General features: G+C 40.4%; 2 protein-coding genes across 3 annotated transcripts in view; one reads left to right on the forward strand and one right to left on the reverse strand.

The window, feature by feature from the left end:
• The window catches only part of FAT1 (FAT atypical cadherin 1), a 489,274-nt gene that overhangs the window by 235,021 nt on the left and 234,496 nt on the right, over positions 1–19,757 (forward strand). The gene's annotated exons all lie outside the window — the stretch shown is intronic.
• Positions 16,696–19,757, reverse strand: part of KLKB1 (kallikrein B1) — a 29,837-nt gene continuing 26,775 nt past the window's right edge. The window contains exons 14-15 of one of the 2 annotated variants that reach the window (XM_081959578.1): positions 19,061–19,200; positions 16,696–17,299 (exon numbers count right to left, since the gene is read on the reverse strand). In XM_081959578.1, coding sequence (XP_081815704.1) covers positions 17,138–17,299; positions 19,061–19,200 — 302 coding nt within the window. In that variant the 3' untranslated portion in view covers positions 16,696–17,137. The remainder of the gene's footprint in view (positions 17,300–19,060; positions 19,201–19,757) is intronic. The other variant, XM_081959579.1, reaches the window with a different exon arrangement.

A 19,757-nucleotide genomic window follows, 5' to 3' on the forward strand; every position in this document is an offset into this window, starting at 1 on the left:
AAACCAGCTCCAGAAGCTCCAGCTACGGTCTGTGAAGGGCTCCAGGAGCTTCCACCAAGCGGAGCTGCGGAGCAAACAGGTCCGTCCGACCTGTCCAAGGAAACCCCTCCTATTGAACTGCGAAGGTCAGGCAGAGCTACCCAAAAGCCCGCCTACCTGCATGACTACGTTACCAGTAGGATTGTTCCATCTAAGAGGGGAGTGGTGTTAGATACTTGTACTAACTGCAGTGGTTTCCACCAAGGTCCTCTGTTCTGGCGGGAACAGAGATTTTATCCTATTGGTCGAAGGGTCTGACAGCTCCCTATAAAAGGGCTGCTGTCAGAATCAACCTTCGCTAGATTGTTCTCACTTGTTGTAGTTAATAAAGAGCTGTTGTTACCGTTAAGCCTGTGCGTGCCTGTCCATTACCCAATCTAACACCACGCTCTGTTATTTGTTCATTTATTTTTGCTGCCTTGTTAAATTTGCATGAAGCATATCCCATTTATTTTTGCCAGCTATGTAATAAAAACGAAGTTACATTGTTATCAAACATGGGCTCAACGTTTGCCTTAACTCTTCATGGTAGAAGGTTACAGCATATAATTACTGTACAATCTAACATTATTGTCATACTTTTTATTTTACTTTTCTACACATTTTCCCTCCTTGTCCCAATCTTATGGAAATTCCGGACAACCAGTACAGATTGCAGAGTCCTTCTGTGGCTATTTTTGTTGTAACTGCCAGAAATAATTTTCATTGCTTAGTTGTTGTTGTTGTTTTTGCGGCGTTTACTTGAGAGGAGAAAAAACTGCACAGCTCCTTTGCCTTCTGTGCACTCACCCTTACCTCCACTTTTCCTCACAGAAGCGTCCAACTGCCAACCCAGTTTCATGTGAGAGGAGCAACTTTGCTAGCATGAGGGGAGATATGGCAGGAGGTGGCCTATACCAGGGGTGCCCAAACTTGGGAACTTTAAGACTTGTGGACTTCAACTCCCAGAATTCCACATGGCTGGCTGGGGAATTCTGGGAGTTGAAGTCCACAAGTCTTAAAGTTCCCAAGTTTGGACACCCCTGGCCTATACGAACAAGAAAGTGATGTGCCTTCTTTCTATTTGGCTTGGGGCATGTGGAAAAGTTCATCCCAATAAGTCTTAACTTATTTCAGTCCAAAAACTGATTAGAATTTTCAATGGTTATAAGAAAAAAAAAACAACCAAAGCCTGTTTAAAAGAAAAAGGCTTTTAATAGTCAATTAAAAGAAATTCATCATTATTTTTTGTGAGGCTAGATATTTTTTGTGAGGCTAGATTATTATTCAGCAATGAATGAAGTCTTCTCCAGTAAGAAAAAAATGCACATGGAAACAGCATTTCTTACATTCCGATGAAGAAGAAAAATTACCTTCTCTCTATTCATTTTATGCACTTGGCTGTTTTTAACTTGCTAGCTGGGGAATGACTGGGTAATTCTGGAGCTGAAGTCCACATATCTTAAAGTTTTCAAGATTGAAAAACATTATAATGTGCAGAGCAATAATTTCTTTTCGGTTTGCTGCCTGCCTTATTAGATACAAGTAGCATATCTTATATAACCTCAATACTTTGTATGTGTGAGTACCTCCAAATCCATATTTTTGTAGTTTTCCTGGCAAGATTTCAGAAGTTGTTTGCCATACTCCCAGTTTCTAGACAGATACCAACCACTAGACTAGACCAAATACTGTAGGTACTAACACCTCAATGCACAAGAAGCTTGATATGGAAACACTATTTTTAGTTATCTGACAGGTCCATATGAGTTCATTGGAGGTCATCGTAGTTCCACTAGTAGTAATTGTAACTAAGCTCCTTTGTTTAGTTTAAATATGTCACCATAATTGAAGGAAAGATGTTCATTTTCACAGATTAGTTGGACCTCAATTGATAAAGCTGGATCTAAATAGCAACCAGTCTATAAATATATATTTATGGATAGTATTTATATCTAAACTCATATCTTAAAAAGATTTTATAGTTTGGACCCTGAAAGACCCCATCTTTAAAAAAAAACTACTGCCATTCTGGAAATGAATTTCTATTATTAATCATTCAGTAATGGTACCACCATTGCTACTGCCTTCTTAAATGTATGATAAGAAAGAGCATATCACTAACTTCTCCTTCATTCACAACAACAGGGTGTGCTTCAAATGTATTAGTGGAGGTGGGGGAAGAAATGTTCATTTCCTTACTGTGTGCATTTATTTCACAATTACTCTTTCTGTCCCAGTGGATTTGCTCCTTTCAGACTGTACAGCCTGGAGTAATGCAGAAATTTATTCACTAAACTAACATTTGATCCACCACCTTCTAGTTTACTTCACCAACCAAGTTAAATGATCAGGTGGAAAAGACACCAAAAAAGGACTTTCTGCTGAGAAATACAGGACACCAGTATCTTAGGGCTTGCCCTGCAAAAATCTGGACAAACACCCAATGACAGCTAGCAGAACAGAGAAAACTTTACTTTTGCTGACATTAATGGTTGTCTGCATTTTACCAGCCCAAATATCTTGAGAAGTCTCTAGGCCAGTGATGGCACACCTTTTCAGTGATGGCAAAATGACCGTGTGCACATGTTGAGGACACAACCCGGAAGAGGAGCATCCCAGGGGGAATGTGCTTGCCGGGAAATGAAATTCCAGTTTCCAGTGTATGTATGAGCACTGGCCAGCTAGTCTTCCGGTTTCTGCCATGCATGAACGTGTGATGATCAGCTGTCCGGCACACATGAGCACAGCAGAAAATGGAAGACCAGGTCTTCAGGTTTCTGCAACTGCTGCATGCACGAAGGCCAGCTGATCATTGCGCATGCATGCACGTCAGAAACCCAGAAGAGGAACAGGCAACACTGTGCGTGCCAGGCGACATGGCTCCATGTACCACTTCGGGCACACATGCCATAGGTTCGCCATCATGGCTCTAGGCCATCGAAGACATGCTACTGTATTAGTCCCCTAAGGTATATGTTTTCACAAAAATGATTAAAGCAATGTAATTACCATATTTTAGGACTATAAGATGCACTTCCTCCCCTCCCCCCAAAAAGTGGGTGGAAATGTCTGTGATATCCCCACCACCTGGAATGGGCCTAAACCGGGATGCGCAGAGGCCAAAAATGGGGGGGGGAGGCAGCAACAGGTGCCAGCGGTGATGGGCACCGCTGCCACCGATGGGCGTAGGAGATCTGGAACAGCTGATCAGTGATATTCCAGGAGGAAGATCCAACCACCAGTCAGCTGCTCATGCTAAATCAGGCTGTGCTTAAACTGACCAGGCTGTTTGCTGCAAGGAGGAAAATTGCTGGGAGGCAGAGGCAGATTTTTTTTTTCTTGTTTTCCTCCCCAAAAACTAGGTATGTTTTATAGTCTGGAGTGTCTTTCTTATAGTCCGAAAAATACGGTATTATTATGGACTTATAACAGCAGTCCAAAGTTGAGTGAGGCTTAGAGAAAAGGATTAGTAACCTGTCTTCTGCAGAGCCACAAGGAGAGAGGGAAATAACTCCTATCTATTGTACTGTTCAGCAATACAACTTTCTAGGGTTCTTTGAGTCACAGGCAACAACATTCAATAGCCTTCTTGACGTACTTCATTTTCCCTTCCTTCTGCAAATATAACAGACAATGGCTAGATTACCATTGCCATTTAGCACATTTAATATTATCAATATTTTTTTAAAAAATGAGGCAATTTCAGGATCCTGTAGTTCTTCAAAGGTTTCCTTTCAATCTGTCTCTTTCAAAAATACAAATATACATTTTCCCTGTGGGTATGGAATCTCAGTAGCCTGTTGACAAGAATAATATTTTTATTATCTAGGTTCCTTTCATTGAAGATTTCTTCTTGGACTTCCCCCAAGTCTTGAAATAGTGCTAGATGATCTCTGTCCAAAGGAATAGAAGGAGAACTATTAACAGTGAATCAGCTGCCTTCGTATATTTCCATACTGTGGTTTCCAGCAGTAATGCTTTATTCAAATTATTTTGTTCCTTCTTGTTACTAGATTACAGGTTTTGATGTTATGGTACAATATTTCATTCTAGAAAGCATTCATTCAGTATGGTTTCTGGCTCCCTCTAGTGTTGAGAAATCTATATAAGCCCTAGGAAACTGCTGTAGTATCAAAAGTGAATGAATAAATCAACCCTTAAAATTAAATGTTTGCTTAGTTCCTAAGAATATGCCTCATTGTTTTGCAAAATTTACTTCAATTAACTCTGGTGTTATATGAAAGGTTCTCAAAGGTTTTTCAGTTATAAGTTGGTAATGAATTTGGTAATGCTTTGTTATGAATTTCCTCTCTTCCCGGGTGAAATTCAACAGGTTCTGGAGAACTAGTAGCGGAAATTATGAGTAATTTGGAGAACCAGCAAATACTCTGGGCTGGCCCCAGAGTGGGATGGGAATGGAGATTTTGCAACATCTTTCCGGCAGGAGTGGGGAGGGAATGGAGATTTTGTAGAATCCTTCCCCTGCGGTGGGGAGGGAATGGAGATTTTGCAGTATCCTGCCCCTGGAGTGAGGAGGGAATGGAGATTTTGCAGTATCCTTCCCCTGCCACACCCACCAAGCCACGCCCACAGAACTGGTAGTAAAAAAAAAATGAATTTCACCACTGCTCTCTTCCACTATGCAAATAATTGGAAGTTTCAACTGTGTTCCAAGTATAAGAATGAAACTTAGGTTTTGCAAGAAAGCTGAAACTAATTGCTGAGGTTAATGCTCAGTTATCTGATTAATGTTCTTCATTTGACAAATAGAATAAAGAATCAGACAAAACACAGGGAATATATCTTTTGAAATCTGTACCTTCTTAAAATGCTTAGCAAGTAACGTTGACCTATCATTATTATTCTGCCCAATCTCCCTTGCTTTCTTTGATCACAAATTTTGTACTGGAAAAGCCACATTAATATTTCTTCCAGCTAAAATATTGGGGATAAATATCCAAAATCAATTTGCATAATATAATAGGGTTACAAAAAATCAGAACAATCCTCTGACATTTTTTCCTCTGAGTAAGTGGGCTATATAAAACATCTTCTCACCAAAAGAATGCAGTGTGGAAGCCAGCCCCTTTCCCTTTCTCCTGCCATCAATACATTTTTTTAAAAAAATGTTGATGGAAGATCTAATGCATGAATAAATGCACAGTGTACCACTGATTTAAAGCAGGGGAAAATCATGGAAAATATCTGAAGGGTTTGGTTGGGGAGGGGATTGTGTTTTGACCTAGGCTTCCTTGAAAAGAATGAAGTAGAGTCTTGGTCCCGGCAAAACCTCTTTTATTTACACGACTGTGAATGTCTTTCATTGACAGTCAGCAAGGCTTGGTAAACAGTCTTTCAGAGGAATATTTATCAACACAAACCTTATCTCATCTGGAGAGCTCTCAGATAACTAGTTTCCAAACGCAGAGCAAGGCAACACTTGGCAGAGAGTCTCTTATAGTCACAAACAGAACTTTCTATTCTTGAAAAGACCGAAGGAACAAATTGTTTCCTGCAAAAGGCCACTTCCCGTTTGCTCCTCTTTTGTTTCCTATGGAAGGGGCCAATCACCTCCAAGGTGTGGCTTTACTCCCAAGTCGAGCCTGCTTTCCTAGTTGTTCTTGTCTTGGCAAGACTTGGCAGCTCTGCACATGTGCACATTGGGAACAGGCTCCAGCTGTTCGTCTGCCTCTGACACAGAGCCCTCGTCTGAGCTTTCTTCAGCCCCCCAGGACTGGCCCATGTTCCTCTCCAACCTCCTCACTGTCCGATGCTGCTGCCAGATCTGCTGCTGCTGGAGAGCCACAACAGATTTTTTGTTTGGGTTTTCATTTTCTGCTTTGTTTTAAGACTATTTTTTTCTCCCTTTAAACATGTTCCTATATAACTTTTAGAATGTGCACTATTTGAATTGATCTTATTAAACATTTTTTTAAAAAAAGCCTTGCATATAAAACAATATAGTGATGAACGTGAAATTGAGAAAATTACACCATCATGTATGTGTCTTCACTGCCGAAGAGACAGCACAGGCAAACAAAAAATGTAATAAGGCACAAAGAAAGCCAACTGGCTGATGATTTTTTTAAACCAATTGGGGGTATTGGTTTTTTAAACATGGCCATGACTTTGCTGCTAGTCAAGTGCATTGGTTGGATGGAATCACTGAAATGAAAAAAAAAAGGCACTTGTTTCCTTTCAGCAGTTCCCCTGGTAGTTTTGAAATTCGGAGCATTAAAAACAATGAAATGAAAGCACTAACTTCCGATTCACTCTGTTGCAGTAAAATAAGGCATTAACATCAAATCACAACTTTTTGTTTTTTCATAATAATACAAACTAGCCGTTTCTATAAGGATCTATCAGTCTAATCCAGGGGTTTCAAACTCAAGGCCTAGGGACCGGACCCAGACCGTGGGGTTTGGCCCATGGGACCCCCCTGGAAACAGCGAAGGACTGGCCACAATGCCTCTGTCAGCAAAAACGGAGCTCTGGAGGACTGTGTGCGTCCTCCCAAGCTCTGTTTTCACTGGCGGAGGGTTGCAGGAGGCCGTCGCAGCTGAAAACAGAGGTTGGGAGCCATTTTTACTGTCAGAGTGCTTGGGCTGCCACATGCGCTCTTGACACAAGTGATGTTGAGCTGGCCATGCCCACCGGGCCCTCAATAGTCAAACACAAGTCAATGCGGCTTTCAATGAAATCGAGCTTGGCACCCCTGGTGTAATCAATAAAATCCAAAATCAAAGTTTCATTCTTTTCCACTTCAAGCACAAGGTTCATATATAACTTTCAGACTCCATGTGGAAACAAAAGTATTTACCATATTTTTCACACTATAAGATGCATTCCCCCCGCCCAAAGTGGGTGGAAATGTCTATGTACCTTATAGAGCGAGTATTGCGGTGGAGGGGAAGGGGGTTGGTTCCCGCCATCAATGAATGTTGGAACCTTCACTTCCGAGCAACTGATTGGCAGTTGGTTTGGCCTCCAAGAATACTGCCAATCAGCTGTTCTAGGCAGCAGGGATCACCGCCACCTATCACCACCATTGGCATTCGCTGCCACCACCAAGAATACTGAACTTCATAATTTTACTTTTCTGTCTGAATTAGTCATAGTTCTTTCCATTCAGTTCATGAACAAAATGGATATTTATGTGATTTCTAAGCCTAAAACATAAATTATTTTCCTTTTTGATCTAGAATGATAGAGGGGGTACATATTCATATGTGGACTGTGATCAGGATAATAATAATAATAATAATAATAATAATAATAATAATAATAATAATAATAATAATAATAATAATAATAATAATAAAAAATTTGGATTTATTAGCCGCTCCCTTTCCGGGCAGGACTCGGGGCGGCGTACACTAAGACATATATAAATATACATATATACAAAAACATACATGCACGGAGGAGGTAATAGATTAAAACATTTAGACAAATTAAAACCATTAACATGCCCCGTTTAATAAAAACCCAATATACAATAAAAATTTAAAATTTAAAAAAGGGATATCCTGTACATTACTATATCAAACATAAAGTGTGTGAAATTCCTCGTCCACACACAGAAACCTGCTCTAATGTATTCATTATGTTCACTGCTGGATCCATTTGAAATCCAGTGGATATTTTTAAGCATTTCTGAGAATTTGTTTAAAGGATTTTCATTTCAGTGACCTCATTCATAACAGCCTTATATGGCACATCAATAATTCTTATGTCAAAATCCTAATTCTATTTCATCTGACTTGGTTTTTAGACGCTTAATGAATAGAAGTCCCAAGAGTTGCTATCTGTGCACTGAAGAACTGTTTTTCCATCATTCGTTCATTCATCTATCTGCTGTTTATAAAAGGTTTGACATCTGTTATTATACTGAAATTACATACTTCATTTGGGAGTCAGTGAACTGTTTTTCTCCTTTCATTGCCTGCTATAGTTCTGATTCATTGCCTTGTTTGTTTCCGCAGGCACAGAGCACGAGGGAGATTTTTGTTAATCAAGGAGAAAGCACCTGATGAAACAAGGCAGATGAGTGGCAATTCTTGAGGCCAAATGTATAATTCATATAATTTCATCCTTGGTCCTTGAGTGCTAGCAACATTGGACTAAATTGAAGTTTTCAGATGAGGTGCATAGACTCATTCTGTGTCACAGAGGCAGTTGAAATTAAGCATTTTGAAAGACTCAAGATATCCATGACATCTTCGACAAATGTACAATTTCCACTTACACTTTGAATTTAAGTTATTGGGGCATTGTATTTTTGTTTCTCAATTTATTTTGTACCGTTTATTTCTGCAAATGGATAAATGGATAGATGTGAAAATAGCAAATAGGAGATCAATTCAACTCTGCCAAAAAAGCAGAGATGTTTTCTAGAGGCCTGCAGCTTAGACAGTACGTATAAAATTAACCACAACAAAGATTTCTAAGAAGGATGGTCTCAAAACAGGAAATTGTTTTGGTCCCAAAAACTGCCTGGTCAAAAATAAGCTTGTCAAGATGGGACAATCAACTTGGTGTCCCTGTTGTTTGGATCTTGAGTTTCCACAATGTGCCATTTTTTCATGGCAGGTGGGCCTGGTGAGATTAAAACTACAAGATGTGAAAACTTTAGATTTCTAAGGACAGGATGGCTAGTAGGAGGAATGAAACTAATTGTTGAGCTATAACTCCCAGCCACCCTTGCCAACAATAAGGATTGAGCTGCGGTGGCGCAATGGTTAGAGTGCAGTATTGCAGGCTACTTCTGTTGCTTGCCAGCTGCCAGCAGTTTGGCAGATTGAATCTCACCAAGCTCAAGGTTGACTCAGCCTTCCCTCCTTCCGAGGTCAGTAAAATGAGCACCCAGATTGTTGGGGTGTAGGAATGAGAGGTAAGGCTTACGTACAGACATGCGTAGAAACTACCATGGTCTCAGTGGCTGTTATCTTGGAAGCCTACAAGCTCACATAATTAGCAGAACCAAATGCAGGAATAAAGGAAAGGTGGTGCACAGTCTGTTATCTTTAGCTCATTAATTCACCAGAGCAAAGGCATGAGGTAACCTTGGCCTGAATAGTATTCTTGATTCTCTAGGGAAGATTTGGAAGAGTAAAACCGAAAGTAATGTGTTGTTGCTCTGTGCTTTGCTTGTGAAAACTTTATGGGGGCCAAGTGGACTCTGCGGGAGGCAGACAGATATTTTGGACACAAACTGCGTGATGGATTTCTGAAACCTATATTGGGGAAAATATGCTGACTCTGTAAACCACTTAGAGAAGGCTGTAAAACATTATGAAGCGGTATATAAGTCTAAGTGCTATTTCTATTTCTATTGCTAAATATAGTTCAATAATATCTAAGTCTCCACAATTTGTCTTTTAGAAGATGGTGCTTTCCGAGTGCAGATTGTTGAACGTCTCAGCATTCATTTATTTTGCACATAATAAAAAAATGTGAATATTCTTGGCTTTGAACCAGAAAATTTGAGGCTAGATAGTTTCATTGCCTAGTAAATCAAACTATTGCCAGAATGTCATATTCTGAATGGCCATTTTGCCAGTTTTTTTCAATAAAGAGGACACTCTAGAATGGATTTTCTGAAGGTTCAAAGCTATTTTACCTACTAAAGGGTATGAGTTATAAAGGATTGGGGAAATTATGTGTATCTGCATTCAGCCACACAAGGAATAACTCAATTGAGATAATCCTTCTTAAAATATAGCATATACTGTTAGGGATGTAACCCTAGTCTTGGCTTGGCAGTGTGTGTGTATGTGTGTGTGTGTGTGTGTGTGTTTGTGTGTGTGTGTGTGTGCATAAGCCATGATTGTAACAATGTATCTGTTACTTTAAATGCAAGTGAGATGTAATTGGATGCTGTTGCTTTAAGCAGCCATAAAAGGAAGTAGGCACTGTTACTGTTTGCTCCTGATTGTTCCTGGTTGTTCCTGTATGTTCTCTGTGCTTGGTATTGGGATTGAATACTGTGTATTGGATGGTGGCTACTCTGCATATTAGTTACCTGTCTAGATGGTGAATCGTGAGTTGAGCATCTGTAAATCAACGTGTTGTAACATAGGCAGTGAATATAATTCAAGACTACTTATAGCTTGTTTTGGAGACTGTTTATCCTATTTTTGTTAACGAAAGTAAAGCTATCCTTGGTTTACCTTCGGTGGCTGTGAGTGACTATTCAGCAGCACATTCATTACTACCTTCTGCTACTCAACTCTAATCTCCGAAATGAGATATACTTAATATATACCATCTTTCTTAAACTAGGTTTGTTCCATTATTCATCACATTCATTCAACTAACTGGCAGCTTAAAATCTATCTTTAAATAGATTCCCATTAAACTCATCTCAAAGAGAAAAACTGCTCCGCTTATTTCTACAGTACTTATATCCCATATTCATATTCATAATATAGTTTCGCTAAATATATACACATTGTAACAACGAATTACATTACCATGAAATTAAGCATATAAAATTAAATGTCTTTAATTTATGGCTGTATGTTCGACAGTGAAGAAATTAAATTATTGATAGTGCTTTGGTTTTCCAAAATGGAACTTTTTCTAACCAATTTTTTTTTTTGGTTCAAAGCCAAGAATATTCACATTTGTTTATTATGTGCAAAAGAAATGAATGCTGGGACACTCAACAATCTGCACTGGAAAAGCACTATCTTCTAAGTTGTCATTAAGGAAGACTGTAACCACCTTCTCTTCCTCCTTTCACTTTTTCTTTGTCACAACCCTCTCCTGTGTAATCCTTTACTCATTCTTTCTTGTAGGCCAGTTTCCAGTTATTGAAGTTTAGTTTTCTTATTAAGTCATTTTTCATTACTTCTCTTTATAACTTTGTCCCCGTGGATACAATCACCATAGAAAACAACAATTGGGTACATTTATTGAATCACGGTTTGAGTACAGTTGTCCTTTCAGTACCTTTTCAGTTTCAGCTCAACTAATTAGAGGAACATCTTCATGGCCAATACAATTTTTCAGCTAATGTTAGCAGAGAAGTCTTCTAGTCCTGCCCCTGCTCAAGCAGGAGATCCTATACCATTTCAGACAAAGAGCTGTCCAGTCTGAGGAGACATTTCCTGACAGTTAGAACAATTAATCAGTGGAACAGCTTGCCTCCAGAAGTTGTGAATGCCCCAACACTGGAAGTCTTTAAGAAGATGTTGGATAGCCATTTGTCTGAAACGGTATACGGTTTCCTGCCTAGGCAGGGGGTTGGACTAGAAGACCTCCAAGGTCCCTTCCAACTCTACTATTGTATTGTATTGTATATTGTATTGTATTGTCTCCCTTTTAAAAGCCTCCAGTGATAGAACAACCACAATTTCTGAAGACAGGACGTTTCACTGGTTTATTGTTCTTGCTATCAGGACAGTGAAACAAAACAAACAAAATAGTTTGCCTTTACATGATACAGTAGACTATTTATTTCATGAAATCCTCCTTGTCTCCTATTGTATAACTAAAAGCATTAGTCTCTAACCAGCTATCTTGTAATAGACTAATGATACAATCTAAAAAGACAATTTCAGGGTGCATTTAGCTGATCTTGGGCTAACTCTGAATCATGAGAGTTAATGTCCTGGCTGGCTGATACTGCTTTCATCCACTAGACATATTTGGATCTTCTCTTCCTCATTGGCACAGAATTTTTCTTGCCCACCCTGGCATAATGTATTACTTCCATAGGGACTGCATTTGGATAAACCTATGCACTTAGCCTGACTATTCTTCATATACTGTATTTTATTGAACTCAATATGTATCATATTTAAGAAATAGATTATTTGCCGGCGAAGCCAGCAAAGAAGTTATAGTCCAGCATTGGCTAACCTTTTTGGCACCGAGTGCTGAAATGGGAGTGTGCACGGGCATGTGTACTGGAAACTGGAAGAGCAGCCGTCCGCTGCGCATGCGTGTGCTGGGAAGATGATCTTCTGGTTTCAGCAGTGGTGGGTTTCAAAATATTTTAGAACCTCTTCTGTAGGTGTGGCCTGCTTTGTGGGAGTGGCTTGCTAGCCATGTGACTGGGTGGGAGTGGCTTGCCAGCCATGTGACTGGGTGGGCATGGCCAACTTGTAAAATGTGGTGAAACTCACTTAACAACGCTCTTGGTTAGCAACCAAAATGTTGGCTCAGAAACTCTGGCATTCGAAGCACACAAGTCTTAAAGCTGTCAAGTTACCAGACCCTTGCACCCCTAACCCTTTAGGGAAAAAAACCCCAGGGGTGTTCAAACCTTTTAGCTTTAAGACTTGTGGACTTCAGCTCCCAGAATTCCTCCTCTCATTCTTCATCTTGATGATGTGCGGACGGGCGGGGGGAGGGAGCTGGAACTGGTTTTAAACGGCATTGTAGATTTGTGAAACCTCTTCTATAGAAGAGGTTAGAACTGGCAGAAACCCACCCCTGGGTTTCAGGCACATGCATGCACACTGGCCAGCTGGTCTTCACGTACATACACATGCCAGAAACTGGTAGACCAAGTGGCTGGATGCACATGCACACCAAAAACCAGAAGATCATCTTCCTGGTGCATGCATGCACACTGGGCAGCTGCTCTTCCAGTTTCCAGCACTCCCACACTTGTGAAGACCAGCTGACCAGTGCGTCAGAACCTGGAAGAGCAATGGGCGATGGCTTGTGTGCCCAGAGAGATGGCTCTGCATGCCAAAGGTTCACCATCACGGTTATAGCCTGTCGCTCTGTGATTCAGCTAGCCCTTGGTCTCTGTATGACCAAATCATTCTTCCAATATCACCTAGATTGCCTTCAAAAAAATGCATGTGCTTTCTTAATATATGGTCAGGTTAACCAAGTGGCACCCAATGCTGAATCTGGGTCAATGCATTTTAGTGCATCTATGTCCATTTCTGAACATGGTAATTTTATATTAGAGGAGAACTTTGGAATCCCAGTCAACATTGTTAATAAAAAGGGGCAATGCCCAACAATCCTAGCTTTGTACATTAAATGCAGTGCATCTATGCTTAAGGAACAGGCTCTATGTAAGACTATCAGACACAGAATCTAAAATTATCGAATCATATTATTATTCCTTTAAGGAGAAAATGAGTTAAAGGGAACAGATAAAATAAGATCATACAGAAAATGCAACCTGGAAGGCATCCAAGAGTGAATAATTACAGTGTTGGGGAATATTAATGTCTGGCACTGCAGGCATGCCTGTCTAGTGGGTGATGAGTAGATATCACAAATACTTTGTTGGAATATACTATCTTCTCACAATGACAAGTTCCCTAAAATTCCCTTCTCAATTGAAAGAGCTAAAAGCACTTTTTTCCCCATCCAACTGAATAAGAACTATTAGGAGAAAAAAGAGGAGAATTTTTCTGCATGTCATTATTCTAGACTAAGTTTATTATAAAAGCAATCAATCATCTTAAAGAGAATATCTATGCTTTAAGATCACATCTGCCATATGCTTTCACACTGTAATGTTTCCTCTGTAATTTATTTGTTCTTTTCAAGCACGGCATGCATGAGGAATTTATTAATAGCCCTTTAAGCAGATGAAAATATGTGGACTAAATGCTTCATCTAACAGCATTTTTCTATCACAAATGCACTGTGAATAGAACTACTTTTGCTGCAGCTGTGAGCAAAATGTTAAGCAATTAACATTAATCACAGCTCTGAAGAAAAAAGTTATTTCTTTCATGTGTGCTTGATTCTTAACAATATGCAGGTCCTAGTTTCATTTGTTCCTGAAAAAAAATGCTGTATATTACCTTGAAAAAAAACTATGCAGCCTAAAACATTGCCTGTCTAGCATCCTATTAAACTTTGTAATAAGTTCAACTAAGATACAGAAAAAATTAAAATTGCACAGTTCTGTGATGACTTGCAATGCATTGTTAATACAATATCCTTCCTCCTGCTAAGTCATCAAATTCAGAAGCAACTGAAATGCTATATTAGAAATAAGATGTTATCTTGAATAATAACCAAAAAAATGGTCTTAGGTATAAAATGAAGCAGAGACAGATTACCAGGATTTTGCCAAGAAAACTCATTGTCTACAGAAAATATATCTTTCCAACAAATTGAAAGATGACTGGACACACAGACTTCACTGACATTTCGAATGTTAGCCAGACAACAAAAGAAGAAAATTGACTATATGTTGCACAAGCAGACTGAAATGTTCTATGCATTCATTAACATATATTGAGGGGGCTCATTGTATTGGTTAATGACCTGCAATAAACACTTTCATTTCACTTCACTGAGGCTTATTTATATGCAGATCAGTGTTGACATACTTTGTGGATGAAACTACAATCTTAAAGTATCCAGAAGTACTGGATACCCTCCCAAATGGAGCGTTGGAGGCCAGGTAAATCCTGGCCGCTTGCTTGCCACTTTCCCACCTGGCTGCCCACCTGATCAGGCAGGACCTGGCCTGCAGCTGGCAGGGACAGAGTTGCAACATACAGGAGGCTCCCTGCAGTTTCTCAACTCATCCAGGCTGCAGCTGAACCCGCTGCCCTCTCCTCCTGCTGCCCTCTCCTCCCACCACAGCCCTCTACAGCATGCGAACCTTGCTGGGCTGCAACGGCGGCAGCTTCAAGAGACGCTGCTGGTGGGGAGGTGCCCTAGGCTAGCGCGAATGTTGCTTACCTGTGCGTAGGCAGGAGAAGGCAATAGTGTGGATGCACATGGCGAAGGTAAGGCAGGGGGAGTGTCCGAGCGAGCCAGTTCAGGGACGTGGCCAGCCAGCCGTCACTACCGGTTCGGCGACCCATGCCCAGTTACCACTACTGGTTCTTCCATACTGGTCCGAACCGAGAGCAACCCACCTCTGATCTCTCTCCACTCCATGTGTTCAGCTGCACCAGGACCAGGTATTTAATGGTTCTGCTTCATTAAACCATCCTTCCACGCAACCTCCATGTTTCCAGTATCTTTCTCCCCACTTGGAACTGATCCCAGATGGACATTTCTTCCAACATCACCTTATAACCACAATTGAGCCCAAAATTTATCTTGCTAAGTGAGAGAGTGGTTAAGTGAGTTTTGCCCCATTTTTCAACCTTTCATGCCACAGTAAATCATTGCAGCTCATATCATGAATGTATTTTTGCATACTAAAAATGCAAACAACATAATTATATACAATCTCATCCATAGTTCAAGTGATAATCTGGTGAAAATCAGAAATATATTTCATGGATTTTATTTGACAAATGTAGTGCCTGAATAACTGACTTGCACAATTCTGTCACTGTAACATTGCATATAGGTAGTATTAATACTCACGGTTGGTGTTTCTTCGCATAGGGTTAACATCCTCTTCCTTACTTTTATTCTCCCCAAAACTGGAAGGGTCCCTTCCAGTGGTGGGATTCAAATATTTTTGACTACTGGTTCTGTGGGTGTGGCTTTGTGGGCATGGCAAGGGAAGGTTACTGCAAAATCCCCATTCCCTTCCCACCCCACTAACCTGCTTTCCAGTTCCATTCTCCTGTTCAGGGCAACAAAAGAAGATCAGCTGGGATGCAAGGAGGCAGTGGGGACGAGGCCAGCCTATTAGCTGGTTCTCTGAACTACTCAAAATTTCTGCTACCGGTTCTCCAGAACCTGTCAGAACTGGCTGAATACCACCTCTAGTCCCTTCTGAGATGTTTTCCACACACACACAGACCACTCCTCCTTTAGGCTCAGATTTTATCAGATCATTGTCTAGGATGCTACTCTTCCTCTTGTTTCTCAAACTTATTCCTATACATATAATTCAGTTAAAGCCATCTCCCTTTGAGGCAGTGGTTGGATTCAATTTTTTTTACTACTGGTTCTGCAGGTGCGGCTTTGTGGGCGTGGCATTGCTTTGTGGGCATGGGTTGGTGGGCATGGCAGGGAAAGGATACTGTAAAATCTCCATTCCCACCCCACTCCAGGGGAAGGTTATTGCAAAATCCCCATTTCCTCCTGATCAGCTGGGACTCAGGAGGCAGAGAATAGGTGGGGGCGGGGCCAGTCAGAGGTGGTATTTACTGGTTCTCTGAACTACTCAAAATTTCCACTACCGGTTCTCCAGAACTGGTCAGAACCTGCTGAATCCCACCTCTGCTTTGAGGGCTGATTTCAAAACGTTGTTCTAGATGTTTGCTCACAAAAATATCTATATACATTTAGGGGAGCAAATGCATAACTCTACTCAGGATCAATATGGGCATATAACTATAACCGGATGTACAGCATTCAGGTCTCACCAACTACTGGGATTTAACCATACTTTCTGTAGTGTCCTGGCAAATGACGTCAGGAGTTTCCCCGAGTCAGCCAGCAACAGCTACAGCAATAGCAACAGCCAGGTCGCGTCTGATTGGCTAAGACGCGGCCTGGCTAAACGTGGGCAATCCTTTGTGTTGTGATTGGCTGTGCGGCCTGACAGCTTCATATAAATAGCTGTCAGGCAGCACCAGCCGCTGATTCTCTCCTGTATTTTGACAGCTGTTACTTTTGTGAATAAACCTCGTTGAATTTGCCTCACGGTGTCAGTCTGCGTTCTTGCCAACTTAACACTTTCTTTCTATTAGGCCTACAATTAATACAGTCATTGATCAGATAAAATATATTCATATTAAGGAAAAATACATTTGTGAGTTCAAAAAATAATTATAATACATTATTTTTATTGTGTCATTGCATAATTATGTGAGACTCTTCAAAATTAATACATTGACTACATTTCTAAGATTTTTCTTTAAGAACTTTATATCTGTTGGTGAGAAATAGTCTGTGTGTGTGTGCGCGCGCGCATGTGCACATCATACAAACTAAAACCTTTTTTAAAAGCCCCATCTTTGTAAACTCCACTGTGAATTCCCTTATTCCATACACTCAGAAATAAAAACTGAAATAGAATCTCACGTTCATCTTAATTTCCATGGTCTGAAATGGTCTGATAAAGTTAATTTTAAAATTACACATTTAAATATGATTTTTCTGCAGTTTTTTCCTAAAATTTTAAAATGATGCAGAAACAGGATAAAATGGGCATTTTTGAATAAACCCACATGAAATTAGTAGCATGCAGGATTAATTTAACCCTGTTTTAATCTTCTAAAGTTTGTTCCAGAATCCAGTCTACAAACGTAGCCACATTGGTGTAAACACCTGGTTGTCCTGGACGAGCGCATCCTTCACCCCAACTGGTGATGCCAACCATATACCAACTGTTCTCAAATTTACATGAAAAGGGACCCCCTGAGTCTCCCTGCAAAGAAAGAAAAATCTACATAAGCTTAATAAGAGAAGATTGGTGAAAAAAGATACCCAGGTAAATAAAAGCCCAAACAAATTCTTAAAATAAATCATCATTATTCAAAAGTATGTTTTCCATATTCCTTAACCAAAAATACTTTCATAAATGCAAAGGTGATCAATATCCCAACTATACCAGTGAGTTCCAGCTTAAAACAAGACACACAAACAAAATAACAAAAGACAAAAGAATGAGCAGAGAGAGAGAGAAAACTTGTTCTTGAGGGGTCAATTCTTATCCTAACCTGTTCTCAGTGGGCCCCAAAATAAACATTTTCCCGTGTACAGGAAGCCCACTTCTTCTGCTTGCTTATGGTGGAGAATACACCAGTACTGCTGCTGTGAGGCAGGGGGGTGTAGTTGTCCCGTGTGCCCCACACCAGCTTACCTCAGGCCCCCAACACCTGCCTCACCTCATGGCCGCGGCACTGACACACTGCTCGGTCTCCTATTCTGTTGCGGCTGCAAGCAAGCAGAAGAAGTGGATTGGCGGCCACATGGGTTCCTGTTGCACATGGCTGCTGATGCTGCCACTGTGAGGCAAGTGTAGGTTGGGAATGGCCTGGCTGTGGGGGCCCTGAGGTAACCTGGTGTGAGGCATGTGGGGCAGCTCCACCACCAACCCGCCTTGCTTCATGGCTGCAGCACCATGAGCAACCAGATGTGATGGATGGATGGCCAGCTGTTCAGGTGCTTACGTAGGGTTTATTTTGGGGGATAGGGCTTATATTAGGTGCACACTTAAAACGTGCTAGCGCTTATTTATGGGATAAGTCTTATTTTTGGGGTAAACTCAAGCTATTGTTTTTATTGCCTGTATTGAGTGGTGTGTGTACTTGTTCTCATCTGGAGATAGGGATTGCCTGATACTTTATTTATTTATCCCATCTTTTATTATTTTTATAAATAACTCAAGATGGCAAACATACCTAATGTACTTTCCTCTTCCTGTTTTCCTCACAACAACGCTGTGATGTGCATTGCGCTGAGACAGAATAAATGGAACAAAGTCATGCAGCTTTCATGCCTAAAGTGGGATTAGAACTCACATCCTCCTGGTTTCTAGCCTGGTGCCCTCACCCCTAGACCAACTGCCTCTCTATTTTTCCAGGTACAATTTAACCTGGAAATTTTTACACAAATTTCCCTGCACTAATTCGACTTCCATGGATGTACTTGTCCCACCAATTGATTTCCATTGCAATTTTCACCTCCCTCAAATTATTAAGTAGGACTGCTGTCCATCTGGTAGCAGGGGTTTTTTCCCCCCTTTTATCTATCACTTGGCAAATGTCAATAGAACATAATTACAGGGCTTAAAAGGACAAAAAGCAAAAAAAGAAATGATATCAGTAGAAGTTGTGTTTTATATCTTTAAAGAGGTATAAAACAGGAATGGGCACTATATACTTTTATTAGCAGCAACATCAAAAGTTCATCTGCATGTTATATAATGAGCATTTTGTATAATTTAATATTTATATCGCTACTTGAAAAGTAAACATTAAAAAACAGGCTCTTTTATAAACCAACCAAACGCATCAATAACCTCTTATTTATTCTCAAGGAATCTTGGTTTTAATAGCGTCAGAAGGAAATACCATGCAGTTTTTAATTAAAGTCATGTTGTCTGCATCAAACTCAGGTTTTTCAGATCTCTCGGAGAGGGTGATATTACAGAGTCCAAATGAAATACAAGATACTATTAATTTACCTGGCAAGCATCTTTGCCTCCTCCTGAATAGCCAGCGCACAACATCTTATCAATTATTCTGTGCTCTGGGTATTGAGATTGACATTCTGAATTTGGTATTATGGGAAGTTTGACTTTTTGTAGCGTATCTTCAATTGTGCCTACAATTACAAAGGAGAGAAAGATTGCTATTGCATCGAAAGGTCAAGAATAATGCAAGCTTCAGGCATCACCAACTGTATGTGAACGTGACCTAAGAATCAGTTAGAAACTCCTGAACATCATCCCAGCCCTGAATTAACTATGAAGCCAAATAAACATCTGCTTAGGGCAACAAGGAAAAGGGGGGGGAGCCACATTTCCCTCCCTAGCTATCATGCCTTTCACTCCACTGCCACACTTGACTAAATGTCAAGGCTGACTTGTAACACACTGCTACTTGCAACCTGACAACAGAGACTAAGGGAGGGAAAAGGGGGAAATGATTGGAATGTATAAGGAGCTGGGAGGAAAGTAAGGAATTTATGTGAGCCATTTGCAGCCTTAGAAAGTTCAATACTTCAAGGTCACTAGATAGGAACCTTTCGAGCAGTGCAGACTGTTTCCCAAAGCATTATGATTGAACGGGATTGGTAGACAATGAGTAGCCTGGGGAAGAAAAAGGGTTTTTTAAAAACTATTCTATCTTTCACACCAAAACATCAGAACCAGTTTTGTT

The sequence above is a fragment of the Natrix helvetica genome, assembly GCF_964273705.1.
Source record: "Natrix helvetica genome assembly, chromosome: 7".
Lineage (NCBI taxonomy): Eukaryota > Metazoa > Chordata > Lepidosauria > Squamata > Natricidae > Natrix > Natrix helvetica.